At 41.6% G+C, this 14,565-nt stretch overlaps 1 protein-coding gene across 1 annotated transcript; it reads right to left on the bottom strand.

Moving 5' to 3' along the window:
• LOC138980216 (uncharacterized) lies at positions 1 to 14,565 on the bottom strand. Its single transcript, XM_070353055.1, has 3 exons — positions 13,848 to 14,565; positions 12,279 to 12,482; positions 1 to 3,498 (listed from the first exon to the last, which is right to left on the bottom strand). Exons 2-3 carry the CDS (start codon positions 12,390 to 12,392, stop codon positions 2,140 to 2,142), a joined length of 1,473 nt encoding a protein of 490 aa, XP_070209156.1. The 5' UTR covers positions 12,393 to 12,482; positions 13,848 to 14,565; the 3' UTR covers positions 1 to 2,139.

A 14,565-nucleotide genomic window follows, 5' to 3' on the forward strand; every position in this document is an offset into this window, starting at 1 on the left:
GTTGTTGTTGTTGTTGTTGTTGTTGAAAGAAATCACTTTAAAAATGATCGATTTATTGCAAGGAAGAGGATAATAATGACAAAAGGTCATAGCACCATGATTCTATGATATTCAAAGTACCTGAAAACGCTGAGAGACCAATTGCAAAACACGTTTTTGGGCCAACATTTCGTGCCACCTGGACCAAAGCCCAAGGGATATCCAACATGACATGCCTGGCAAGGATAGCCCTTACACGCCACAGTAATAACGAGGTCAACTGAATCAAGGCTTGGAAGGAGAACCGTCCAAGATGACAACCGGTGTAACACGAGAAAATTACTCCCACGAGATTTTTACTCCGGAGTAAACATTTCGTACGAAAAAGTTACTCCCTTTACGAAAAAAAGCACTCCCCCATTACACGAGAAAATTACTCCCCAAGACAGGTGAGTTCCGAGTAAACATTTCGTACAAAAATTTTACTCCCCTGACGAATGAATAACGAATAAATTACTTCACCCCAATACGAGCAATTTAACTTCCCATGCCAGGTGTACGAAATTGTTACTCCCTTGTCCCCTGTTAGTCTTGGTGGTGGAAGGGGTGGAAGGAGGGTAGCGCGACATTCGAGTGCGCGAGATCACTTATTGGCATTATCCCTTCGCCCGCATCCCATTTTTGCGTACGAGATTTTTACTGGAAGTAAAAAAATGGGGAGTACAAATTTCGTGGAGGGAGTAATTTTCTCGTGCCTTGGGGAGTTCTTTTCTCGTACGAAAAGTGTACTCGGAGTAAGAATTTCGTACGAAATATTTACTCCGGAGTAAATTTTTCGTGGAGTCAAAATTTCGTGTTACACCGGTCTGGAGGATCACCAACAATCACAACTCAAGAAACCGTTGATGCTGTCTCAGCACCGGTGATTCAGAACCAAGAAGTGGGCATCTATTAAATTGCACCAAAAAAAAATTTTTAAATATTTTTTTTATTTTGATTGGTGATAAGACTATAGGCATCACACAGAATAGAGTTTTGGAGTCTTCTGTGCAAAGAGCTGTCAATGAAGAAATTTCAGTAAGGTAGGTCCCAAAACTTTCAACACTAGAACAGAAGCACGTCAATCTTAAGACGTCAAGCGACATGTTGCGCTTGTTTCAAGCAGACCCAGAGGATGTTATGTCCGAATTTGTTGATGTAATGCCCCTACCGCATAAACTGCTGCTTCGTTTCAGACTGAAAAGGGTGCATCCAAGTATCATCAACAGAAACAAATCCTGACGTTAAATCCTCTGGATCTGCCTAAAACAAGCGTATCAAGATAACAAGCATATATTACATTAACACTTCACACTCGCAAGTACACATCAAATTTAGTCAGAGGGCTTAGAAGATTTCCCCAGAAGAATGCAGTAGCATTTGTCTGGAATGAATGTTTCGATGACTTCTCCGTGCAAAAAAAATGTTTTCAAAAAAACACATAATGAGTGAGTTTATAGAGAAAAAACATTTCTCCATAAACAACAGCAGTTCTCAAAAAAGTGTTTTGATGTGCGTACGTAGAGAACGTTTACGTGAGAAATCAAGTTAAGTATAGTGATGGCTTAAATACATTCAGTACAACAAACCAACAGTTTTTAACAGGGCTGCACTATATACGGTTTACGTTACAATTCAGCGACCAATTAACAGTTTCCAAAGAATGTTTCCAAGTGACTATTTATAAAGATCTTTCATGAAGTAAGAGTAGATGACTTCTCTGCGACAAACCATCTGTGAAGCCTGATATCAATCGAACAAAGTCGACTTTGAGAAGTCTACTTTACGAAGCTCGTTGCACGAAGCCTTGGCATTGAGTGTTCGATGAAAAGACTACAGTCACTAAGTGTTCGCGAAATCAACTTCGGTCTCAATTAAGCAGGCAGCCTCCGGCGTACAGCAGCCTTCACCAGGGCCTCCGGAGTTGCTGTCTGAGCGAACGACGACGAAGAAGAAGAATTAAGCAGGCTTAGATAACATCTCTGCGGCAAACCAGCAGTTTCCACAGAGTGTTTCTGAAGTAAGGGTTGCACAGGCCGTAGACCAGAGGGTTGGCAGCGTTGGAGATCAAGTAGGACTTGGAGAGCAGCTCCAGGCTGGTCTTCACCTTAATCTTGCTGATCACCGTAATAAAAAAAGGGTAGGTAACTCAGTATATAGATGGCGGTGATGAGGACGAAGACGATGGTTGTCTCCCTCACCCTGTTCCCGTGCTTGCTGATCTGAAAGGAGCTGACGGACGTGTCTCGAACGCACTGAGGCTTGCTCTTCTTCCACTCGCTCAGCGACGTTCAGGCTCAACATGGACCTCAGCTGAGCGGTGTAGGACACAGGCGGGAAGAGGGTTTTCCGCTGGCTTTCTACCCCTTCTCCTCTGCTCGGGTCGCTTTCACACCTGGGTCTGGGATGTCCTCCAGTGATGCCCTGCATGATGCGTTCTTTGTCTCTGTTGGTGTAAGGGCTGCTGTCAGAGCGAGGATGGATTTCAGTATGAGCGCCTCCCGTGGTGTTTTCTTCAGGGTTCGTTGTTTTAGCGTCAACTTTACTCATGATGCTTCCTTTGTCTGTGCTGTTACAGGGGCTGCTAACAGAGCTAGGACGGATTTCAGTATGAGCGCCTTCCGTCTTGTTTCCTTCAGGGTTGGTGGCTACAGCGTCACCTTCACTCATGGTGCGGACGACCTGGCGCTTGCTGTCCAACACAGCCTTGTGGACCGCCTCGCACAGAGTTCCCAAGCTTCCAGACTGGCGAGAGACGAACACGGAGCTTTGACGATAACGGCGAGACCCGAAGACAGAACTTTGTCGATGGTTGTGCGAATCAGAGGTCTTCTCTTTCCTCTTTTCCCACAACTTCCGTAAGATGGCGCTATAGAGAATAATCATGGCTGCGGCTAAGACCAGAAAAATGACGAAATAGAATGACAGCAAAGTGTTTAAAGGAGTTTTGTAATCTTCATGAATGTCATTTAGACAAGACCGGAAACAATGTTGTTGTTCTGGTTCAGGTGTGGTATTGCCTGTATAATCGGTTTTTGGCTTGTCGCGGTCTCCATTACTTGCATAGAATGCAATCGTGGGACAGGTCATGACAAGAGCAACGCAAAAACACACTGCGCTCGTTGTTTTTGCTCCTGGCACTGTGCTCATAGCATTGAGAATCTTCATCAGCCTGACCTTCATTGACTTGACCTTGACCCGATCTTGAAACCGGAATCCGCGACCTTCGTTTATGACCCTGACACATCGACACGTTGCAATGACGACGAGTATTAAGGCCGTGGTTAAGTTGAGCTGGTACGTGAGGAAAACCGTGACCTTGCAAAATCCTTGCATGTAAGAATCGTCCCGACAAATGAGGCAGTCGCTGGAATTTGTCCCTCGAGTGCTGTCACGTTGAGCCACGAAGGCCACCAGGAGGTGTGGCATAGATGCAATGGCGCAAGCGAGGTCAAGGGCGGCCAAAGACAAAATGTAGATCTGAAAAAAATGCACAAAGCTGTATCAGAGTGTAGATCTGAATAAAATGCACATAGCTGTATCAGAGTATTGATCTGAAAAAAATGCACATAGCTGAATCCGAGCGTTGATTTGAAAAAAATCGCACATAGCTGAATCCGAGCGTTGATCTGAAAAAATCGCACATAGCTGAATCCGAGCGTTGATCTGAAAAAATGCACATAGCTTTAACCTACATACGTGAGAGAGACACCCGTGAGATAATTATCGTTCAAATCACACGTGTGTGTATCATGTAAATGAGGTCATGTCAAGCAAGTCTGGCAGGGACCTGTTTTTCCACTGCTCATGATGCCAAAGTCACCGAGACAAACGTCATTATAGACCAAAAAAATTGCGCTCGCTAATTACCCTCGATGAATTTTGAGAACTAACACGTCACGCCACGCTTTCAGAGTGACGTTTCTTTGCTTTGTCGTAATAGATTGCACGAGGCTTTAGAAGAGATCGAGGTTCCAAAACAAGCGTCTTAAAGTTAGCTGCCTCGACTGTAGGACATTTTCAGTAAAATACACGTAAGTACAGTATGTAGGATAAACAGAATACTACATGGCTTGCTGTGTCGTACCAGATTCACACTCGTTGCTTTTTCAAATAGTGAACAGCTCGCTTTCGCTCGCAGTTCAATATTTTAAAAAAAACTCGTGTAAATCTGGTACGACACAGCAAGCCATGTAGTATTCTCTATGTATCAGACCATTCATCTGAAAAAATGCACATAGCTAAATCAGAGCATTGATCTAAACAAAATGCACATAGCTAAATCAGAGCGTAGATCTGAAAACAAATGCACATTGCTGTATCAGAGTGTAGGAAATTCAAGGTCAACTGAAAATGAATTATCCTTTTTTCTGAATATAAAGGTTGTCCCCGAAAGTATTCCGATGTTAGTACTAGTGCCAAAATCGTTCAAGGTACCCCAGTTTCTTCATATTTAAACCGTCATGTACACCAACTTTGTTTGTTTGCTTAACGCCCAGCCGACCACGAAGGGCCATATCAGGGCGGTGCTGCTTTGACATATAACGTGCGCCACACACAAGACACAAGTCGCAGCACAGGCTTCATGTCTCACCCAGTCACATTATTCTGACACCGGACCAACCAGTTCTAGCACTAACCCCATAATGCCAGACGCCAGGTGGAGCAGCCACTAGATTGCCAATTCTAAAGTCTTAGGTATGACCCGGCCGGGGTTCGAACCCACGACCTCCCGATCACGGGGCGGACGCCTTACGACTAGGCCAACCGTGCCGGTCTGTACACCAACTCAGATCTGCCCAGGCTTTTACAAGGTATAAGACCATCTTTCCACTTGGACACATACCAGAAATCATTAGCCTGGCTGCTTTTTACATTTAGTCAAGTTTTGACTAAATATTTTAACATCGAGGGGGAATCGAAACGAGGGTCGTGGTGTATGTGCGTATGTGTGTGCGTGCGTGTGTGTGTGTGTGTGTGTGTGTGTGTCTGTGTGTCTGTGTGTGTCTGTGCGTGTGTGTGTGTGTAGAGCGATTCAGACTAAACTACTGGACCGATCTTTATGAAATTTTACATGAGAGTTCCTGGGTATGAAATCCCCAGACGTTTTTTTTTTCTTTTTTTCGATAAATGTCTTTTATGATGTCATATCCGGTTTTTTGTAAAAGTTGAGGCGGCACTGTCACACCTTCATTTTTCAATCAAATTGATTGAAATTTTGGCCAAGCAATCTTCGACGAAGGCCGGAGTTCGGTATTGCATTTCAGCATGGAGGCTTAAAAATTAATTTATGAGTTTGGTCATTAAAAATCTAAAAATTGTAATTGAATTTTTTTTTATTTTTATAAAACGATCCAAAATTACTTTTATTTTATTCTTCATCATGTTCTTATTCAAAAAACATATAAATATATTATATTCGGATTAAAAACAAGCTCTGAAAATGAAAAATATAAAAATTATGATTAAAATTAAATTTCCGAAATCGTTTTAAAAACATAAGATATGATATGTTTGGATTAAAAACACGCTCAGAAAGTTAAAACGAAGAGAGGTACAGTAAAGCGTGCTATGCAGCACAGCGCAACCGCTACCGCGCTGAACAGGCTCGTCACTTTCACTGCCTTTTGCACTAGCGGTGGACTACGGTCATTGTGAAAAAATGCAGTGCGTTCAGTTTCATTCTGTGAGTTCGACAGCTTGACTAAATGTAGTAATTTCGCCTTGTTTTGACTAAATGTTTTAACATTGAGGGGGAATCGAGACGAGGGTTGTTGTGTGTGTGTGTGTGTGTGTATGTGTGTGTGTGTGTGTGTGTGTGTGTGTGTGTGTGTGTGTGTGTGTGTGTGTGTGTATGCGTGTGCGCGTGTGTGTGCGCGTGTGTGCGTGTGTGTACAGCGATTCAGAGAAAACTACTAGACCGATCTTCATGAAATTTTACATGAGAGTTCCTGGGTATGATATCCCCAGACACATTTTTTTAAAATTTTTTTTATTAATGTCTTTGATGACGTCATATCCGGCTTTTTGAGAAAATTGAGGCAGCACTTTCACGCCCTCGTTTTTCAATCAAATTGATTGAAATTTTGGTCAAGCAATTTTCGACAAAGTCCGGACTATGGGATTGAATTTCAGCTTGGCCACTTAAAAATTAGTTAATTAGTTTGCTCATTAAAGTTGTCATTAAAATTGAGTTTTGACTAACAGCTTTAGAAATGATTAAATCGTATTTCTCAAGTCCTCCTGAATTCAAAAATATATACATATGTCATGTTTACTCTAAAAATGTGCTCAGAATTACAGAAAATAGGTTCAGTAAGTATGGGAATGTCGCTAAACCTGGAACAGTTAAGGAGAAACAGCCGTACCAGACAAAAAAATTATTATTGCAAAGCGTTTTTTATATTGTCACATACTAGACTCTATCAGTAAACAAACGAACAACATAAGATAAAATAAAAGTCACACAACTCATCAAACTGACCATTATAAAAATTTCTGCATTTGTTCCAGGTTGGACGCATGGGTGTGTAAAGTGGAACACTGTGTTGTCAAACTCGGAACACATGCAAAAACACACTGACTCTCTTTCTAGCTCTGTCTGTGTCTCACACACACATATATACACCCACACACTCTCAATCACACGCACACAATTACACATTGCCACACACACAAGATAAATTCATACGTCATAACATTTTGATTTAGCCATCTTATTTAAATATCTGTTTTTCCACATAACATTGGATTTTTACCAAAGAAATAGTAAATTTGATAACAATTAATGCCTCAAATGTGAAAAAAAATATAAATAAGGGCTAGGTCTAAACAAATCGGATAAAAAAAACTGTTTTTGTAAAACATGAAAAAAGAAGCTAAGAAACGATTTTTCACTCAATGTCCTTTTGTTTTCTACTTTCAGTGCAGTCCTCGTGTGATCAATGCCGTGTGTATACTGCTGGCACTGTATAATGTTCAAAGGGGTGTTGGTGCCACACAAGAAGCAGTACCAAGATATTTCGCAGCATAAAAGTCGTGACAGGAACACCAAATGTTCTTGATGCGCAACGCAAACCCATTTCCCCGTTTCTGACAGCCGACAACGCGCAGCCCATTTCTTCGGGTAGCCACCGTCCGGGTCCCAAAATACTGTAAAACAAATCAATCAACCATTCAATAAAAGGTATAGAAGGAAAAAATACAATAAAACTGAAAAGAGAATTGAGTACGTGACTAAAACGGTTCTATGCTAAATGCCCCCCGGACAACTGCCCCCCTCCCCCCCCCCCCCCCCGGACAACAGTACTGCCCCCCGGACAACAGTACTGCCCCCTGGACATTTTCCCGCCTAGGAAAATTGCCCCCCGTGACAATGAATTGCCCCCCATTCTTGTCTGTATGTTTAGCGAGTTATCAAGTGTTGTATTGTTGTCTAGAGGGTATTCATAGGTAATGGAAGTCTATAATTTGTTTTCTCAACGATATCTATATAATGCTTCCTGGTTTGAATACACACACACACACACACACACACACACATACATACACACACACACACACACGCGCGCGCGCGCAAACACACACACACACATATACACACACACTCACACACATATAGACACATACACATAAATACTGTAAACACCCAGACAAAGACAAACTGACAGACATACACACAGACAAACCGACACAGACACTTGCACGCCCACACTTACGCCCGCATTTACACCAGCAAACACACACACACACACACACACACACACACACACACACACACACACACTCTTATTGAAGTGAACGGCTTTTGCAAAAACTTGCACGAAGAGTGGTGAGAAAAAAATTGGGGGGCAGGTGTCCGGGGGGCAGTTGTCCTCCCTCGGTGGGGGGGGGCAGGTGTCCGGGGGGCAATTGTCCTAGTAGGGCAATTGTCCGGAGGGGGGGGGCAGTTGTCGGGGAACAATTATCCAGGGGGCAATTAGCCTGCCACGGACTAAAAACACCAGTGTTCACTTTATCGTTTGATGAGGGTAAGATGGAACAGAATGCGTCAAAGCTGGAACACTGTTCCATGTTTGCCTCTATATGTGTTCCAGCATAGCCGCATGGCACCTGCATGGATTTCGACTTTAGCTGTAGGATACATGTGACGTTTCCAATCTTTTTTCCCCGTTCATAGTGTAACACATTGATGTAGGTTTGTAATAGCAATCAACATTTTATGTGAACGTATATAGATAAAGAGTAATAAAACGAATTCTAGACATTAGAAATAAGAAGAAGAAGGGAGAAAAGTTAAAAAAACGTACCTCTTCTTTGGTTTTGCCGCAGTTGCCATTTTTGTTTTTGCAATAACATCGGGAGGGGTCACTAGACATTTCTGCTAAAAAAAATTTCATGAATTGTTTCCCGTTGACCGCATATTGAGGTGTTCCAAGTTAGCCGACTGTTCCGGGATTGGCGACTTTCCCTCACTGCGTTCGCACACTACGCGGAGACGAGCGTGACCCGTAACGGTCTTTTGATGTGGTTATTCGAGACTATCTTAATGTAGTCTCGGCGATGACTGGTTTTTTTGTGTTAATCTGTTACTTTGATGCCGACAGCTTGACTAAATGATTTTATATCGCTTCACGCGACTTGTTTATATTTAACTGTAATAATAATATATATATATATTCCCCATCATCGTAGGTTGTTGGTATTTTCTTTCCTCACAACTTTGTTTATAATCATACACGTGTTTGTAAAGATGGAGGGTCAGCTTCACGGGAAGCGATTTGTGACTGATTTAGTGTCTGTGTGATTAGTAAGAAACTTGTAAATCTTTTTGTTTGATAAGAACGGTTGTTCGATACCATTCGTAACCATATTCACAGAACCATGACTGAATTCCGCGTTACGTTCTATTTTAGCTCCATCTATTACCGTGAAGAAGCTCCCCGTGGGGTCTTTCTTTATTTACTTTATTTGGTGTTTAACGTCGTTTTCAACCACGAAGGTTATATCGCGACGGGGAAAGGGGGGAGATGGGATAGAGCCACTTGTTAATTGTTTCTTGTTCACAAAAGCACTAATAAAAAAAATTGCTCCAGGGGCTTGCAACGTAGTACAATATATTACCTTACTGGGAAAATGCAAGTTTCCAGTACAAAGGACTTAACATTTCTTACATACTGCCTGACCAAAATCTGTACAAACATTGACTATATTCTATACACAAAAAAACACTTAACAAGGGCGGGGATATAGCTCAGTTGGTAGCGCGCTGGATTTGTATTCAGTTGGCCGCTGTCAGCGCGAGTTCGATCCCAGGTTCGGCGGAAATTTATTTCACAGAGTCAACTTTGTGTGCAGACTCTCTTCGGTGTCCGAACCACCCCCCGTGTATACTACATTGGGTGTGCACGTTAAAGATCCCACGATTGACAAAAGGGTCTTTCCTGGCAAAATTGCTTAGGCACAGTTAATAATTGTCTACCATACCCGTGTGACTTGGAATAAGGCCGTGAAAGGTAAATATGCGCCGACATGGCTGCAATCTACTGGCCGTATAAAATTTCATCTCACACGGCATCACTGCAGAGCGCCTAGAACTGTACCCACGGAATATGCGCGATATAAGCCTCATTGATTGATTGATTGATTGATAAAAGGAGAAACAGAATCCGTTAGTCGCCTCTTACGACATGCTGGGGAGCATCAGGTAAATTCTTCCCCCTAACCCGCGGGGGGTCCCGTGGGGTCGAACATTTGGATTCATTAAGCTTTCAATTCATCGTAACATCTTATGAGGAGATTGTTTTTAAATATTTTCTCACATTCTGCACAATTAGCAGCAAGGCTTTTGAATGTTGGTATGTGTCTAAGTAAATGGTTACTCTTATTCCCGGTAACAACCTTGACAGTTCTATGTTCATTTGCATGATGGCCCACAGAAGAAAAAAAAATATCTACAGTTCTCACCATCTGAACGTGATCTTGACATTATAACTGAAAGTGCTCTTGACTCGGCCAGAATAGGTAACACTAAATATTTAAAAACAATATTGCTGTGTTCTCTAATCTGTTCACTTTTGATTATTAAAAGCAACTTTTGATTTTGAAAAGCAACAGGATTCTTGAGAAGGATGTGGCACTTACGAGAGTGTAAAGGAGTACTGCAAGCCGGAAAACTGTCATTGTTCCTGAATCGCAAACAAAGCCAGCAGTCCTTTTTGCGGAACTTTCCGGTCTCGGGTCACCACTTGTGCATGTAGTTTCACTTGTGCATATGTTTGGGTCAATGAGCCCGCTGTTAAAAGCTAGATTCATCCAAAATTATATTTCTTCAGAAAATGTGATGCTCGATGTATTTTGTTGTTATGCGTGTGATGACTGTTTGTTATCTATTAATAAATTTGCGCAGTAATTAAAGAAAGAAAGATATCTGCCGGTGATGTTTTTCTTTCCTTTTCTGAGTCTTTCTTTCTTTCTTTTTACATTTAGTCAAGTTTTGACTAAATGTTTTAAACATAGAGGGGGAATCGAGACGAGGGTCGTGGTGTGTGTGTGTGTGTGTGTTTGTGTGTGTGTGTGTGTGTGTCTGTGTGTGTCTGTGTGTGTGTGTGTGTCTTTGTGTGTGTGTGTGTGTGTATGTGTGTGTGTGTGTGTGTGTCTGTGTGTGTGTGTGTGTGTGTGTGTGTGTGTGTGTGTGTGTGTGTGTGTAGAGCGATTCAGAGAAAACTGCTGGACCGATCTTCATGAAACTTTACAAAACAGTTTCTGGGAATGATATGCCCACACTTGTTTTCATTTTTTCGATAAATGTCTTTGATGACGTCATATCCGGCTTTTTGTGAAAGTTGAGGCGGCACTGTCACACCCTCATTTTTCAATTAAATTGTTTGAAACTTTCACTAAGTAATTTTCGACAAAGGCCGGACTTTGGTATTGCATTACAGCATGAAGGCTTAGAAATTAATAATGAGTTTGGTCATTAAAAATCTGAAAATTGTAATTAAATTTATGTTTTTATAAAACGATCCAAAAACAATTTCATCTGATTCTTCATCATTTTCTGATTCCAAAAATATATATTTATGTTACATTCGGATTAAAAACAAGCTCTGAAAATTAAAAGTATGAACATTTTGATTAAAATGAAATTTCCGACATCGATTTAAAAACAATTATATCTGATTCCTTGTTGGTTCCTGATTCCAAAAATATATAGATATGATATGTTTGGATTGAAAACACGCTCAGAAAGTTAAAACGAAGAGAGGTACAGAAAAGCGTGCTATCCTACTCAGCGTAACCACTACCGCACTATTCTGGCTAGGTAACTTCCCTGCCTTTGCCACGAGCGGTGGACTGACAATGCTACGAGTATATACGGTCTTGATGAAAAAAATGCAGTACGTTCAGTGTCATTCTGTGAGTACGACAGCTCGCAGCCGGTAATTTCCGCGCATATGTAAATTCCGCGCTTGTAAAATACATGTATGCTCCGCGCAATATCGGGTTGTAACTTCCGCGCACGAATTACTGGTTCGGCTCATACAACTTGCGCGCGTGCACCGACAGGAAGGAATACGTCAAGTCCATGGCCTGGAAAAATTTGCCGGCCATGCTGTGACTTCCCCCCTCTTGTACCTTTGCTGCAGTCTCTGTGACTGTGATACCAGACACCCGAAATTTCTGTAATTTCTGTTATATAATAAGTGAACAAAATATTCTTATACGCATGGTTTAAGTCTTCATTCGTTTTTATCGACTTGTCTGTGTAATAAAGACGTGTTCAATATATAGATATACAGTGTCAGTTTTCATGGATATACAAGTGTCAGTTGTTAATGTCTCAATGTCTCACATTTGACCGAGCAAAGACACGCGCGCTAGTTTCACATCACATTTTGCTAAAACACGCGCGCATCTTACATATACACCACGCGCGGGAGTTTCACATGCGCGGAAGCTTCAAAATTGGGAAAGTGCGCGGAGTGTTCATGCACCCCGACAGCTTGACTAAATGTTGTATTTTCGCCTTACGTGACTTGTTCCCTTTGTTGTGTCTTCTCTTTTTTTTTCCTTTTTCTTTTGCCGTTCCTGTTTTTCATTTCATTTCCTTCCTTGTTTCTTTCTCTGTCAAAAAAACCACGTCTGAGTTTGAATGATTGGTCTTATTCTTGTCGAATGTTCAGCCCAATGTAGTATAATTATATTATATCAATTCAGCAGATTTCAGTAAACACTCGGGAAAAATTCACAACACTTACCTGGGTGGCCCCAGTAGTTCGCCATCGACACTTGAAGACAATGATGACCAGTAAGTTTCCCAGCAGAGCGATCACCATGGTGATGGAGACGTAGGTGATTGGTAACCAGTACATGACGTCACAGTGAAGCTCCAGCCAAAAGTTGCAGTGACGTCACAAATCAAGAAAATGGTCGAGAACGGTGATGAAATGAATGTAGAGCCCCTGTATAAAATGTAAATGAGTATGTTAATGCATGTTTTGTCTTCTTTGCGCCTGACGTGGGTTTTTTTTTGGTTTTTTTTTTTTCAATTTCTTTCTTCATTTCTTTATCCTCTCGGTGTTCTTATTCCTCTGGGTTCCATTTCTCTATCTTTCTTTCTCTCAAACTCCTCAGTCCCCCCTTACCCATCCTTCCTGTTTTCAGGGCTCTTTCAAATCGAATGTTTCGAGAAGTTTTACGATTTAAATCTCTAATTTATGACGGACAAAGAGAACAGACATTCTTTAGTTTTTTCACTCTGTTAATCTCACCCACAGTCACTTTCTTGTTTGGAAATCCCTGATCAATATTTTGTCAAAGTGACCTCTTTGCTTTTTTAACAAGCGACTTGATGTGTTAAACGATTATTATTGTCAAACGTCCTTCCTTCATTCGAACAAAGGGCGCTATTCTAACGGGTGAGTGTCTTGCATGACAGTGTAAGAGACGCGCTTGTTTGTTGGCATTGTGTCACACCAGGTAGTGAGTGTGTCAAGAGCTATGCGCCCAGTTCTAAAGGGGAATATTGGTTCTGGTAAGGGGCAAATTATACCTGCGCAGAGTCAGCGGTACAGACGACGCACTGCAGATTATCGATGTAATTCTTCTTCTTTTTTTCCCCAGCCCGCTACACGTTGCGTGAAAAGAAAACAGGCCACGTACTCGTCATAATCCTTATCGCAGCATTTGGTGTAGTGGCGACTGCGCAGATGAAATTTTGCCCTAACGTCCGTTGCGTCTCTATGGTGTGCTTCGAGGTTTTCTTGTTTTTTCTTCTTTTCATTTTCTCTCTGTGCTTCAGAGGAACACGCTAAGTCAAATTTGATATTTCGGTTTGTGTAATATCAGAGGAGAATTTGTGTTTGCGTGTGTGTAAGTTTTTGCGGGTGTGAGTGCCTCGGTGTGTTTGTTCATGTGTGCATGCGCGTGTGTTTGTGATCTCTTGTATATTGTTCTTCTACGTTATATTCCTTCAATGACAATTCAGAGTTTTCCACAAAGATAATAACAATGCTTTTGACTGCTTTTTTTAATCACCAATAAATGAATTGACTCAACAACAACAACAACAACAACAACAACAACAACAACAACAACAACAACAACAACAACAACAACAACAACAAACAAACAAACAAAACTCTTTGCTGCGTCTTTCAATGCCATACAAACTAATATACAATACATAAGATCATGGCAAAACAAATATAATACGTACGGCACTGTGTTCGTAGTATTACAATCAATGTCAAGATACCATGAATAGCACATGAATAATATTATTTACTAACAAAAAAAACTCATGAGGAAAATCCAAAGTAGCTTACCTAAATTCGCTTGCTCGAGACCAACTCACGCTGTTTGATCTCCTGCAACACTCAGTGATTAATAAAAACATGATGCAAATGTTGGATTGTGTTATAATTATAGGAAATGGGTGGTTACTTTACTCAGGAAGGAAGAAAGTCGGTCATTTCAATTAAATCAAAAATAGCTCAATGTGAACCAGGAAATGTCTAGAAACAAAGTAAATATGAGCCTTTAGTTACAAGTCACATTGCCGTTTACCGAAGCAGGGGAAAGCAGACCGGCACGGTTGGCCTAGTGGTAAGGCGTCCGCCCCGTTATCGGGAGGTCGTGGGTTCGAACCCCGGCCGGGTCAAACCTAAGACTTTAAAATTGGCAATCTAGTGGCTGCTCCGCCTGGCGTCTGGCATTATGGGGTTAGTGCTAGGACTGGTTGGTCCGGTGTCAGAATAATGTGACTGGGTGAGACATCATGTGAAGCCTGTGCTGCGACTTCTGTCTTGTGTGTGGCGCACGTTAAATGTCAAAGCAGCACCGCCCTGATATGGCTCTTCGTGGTCGGCTGGGCGTTAAGCAAACAAACAAATAAAAAAAATAAAAAAGGGGGAAAGCAGCAGGAGACAATGAAGCAAACAATTTAGAGGCTACGGAGTGACGCATTCAAATTCAAAATACAACTTGCACATTTACAGCAATTATCGTCATGGAAATTAAGACTGGGTTCTTTGGCAAGCTTTT

This window comes from Littorina saxatilis, linkage group LG11 (assembly GCF_037325665.1).
Source record: "Littorina saxatilis isolate snail1 linkage group LG11, US_GU_Lsax_2.0, whole genome shotgun sequence".
Lineage (NCBI taxonomy): Eukaryota > Metazoa > Mollusca > Gastropoda > Littorinimorpha > Littorinidae > Littorina > Littorina saxatilis.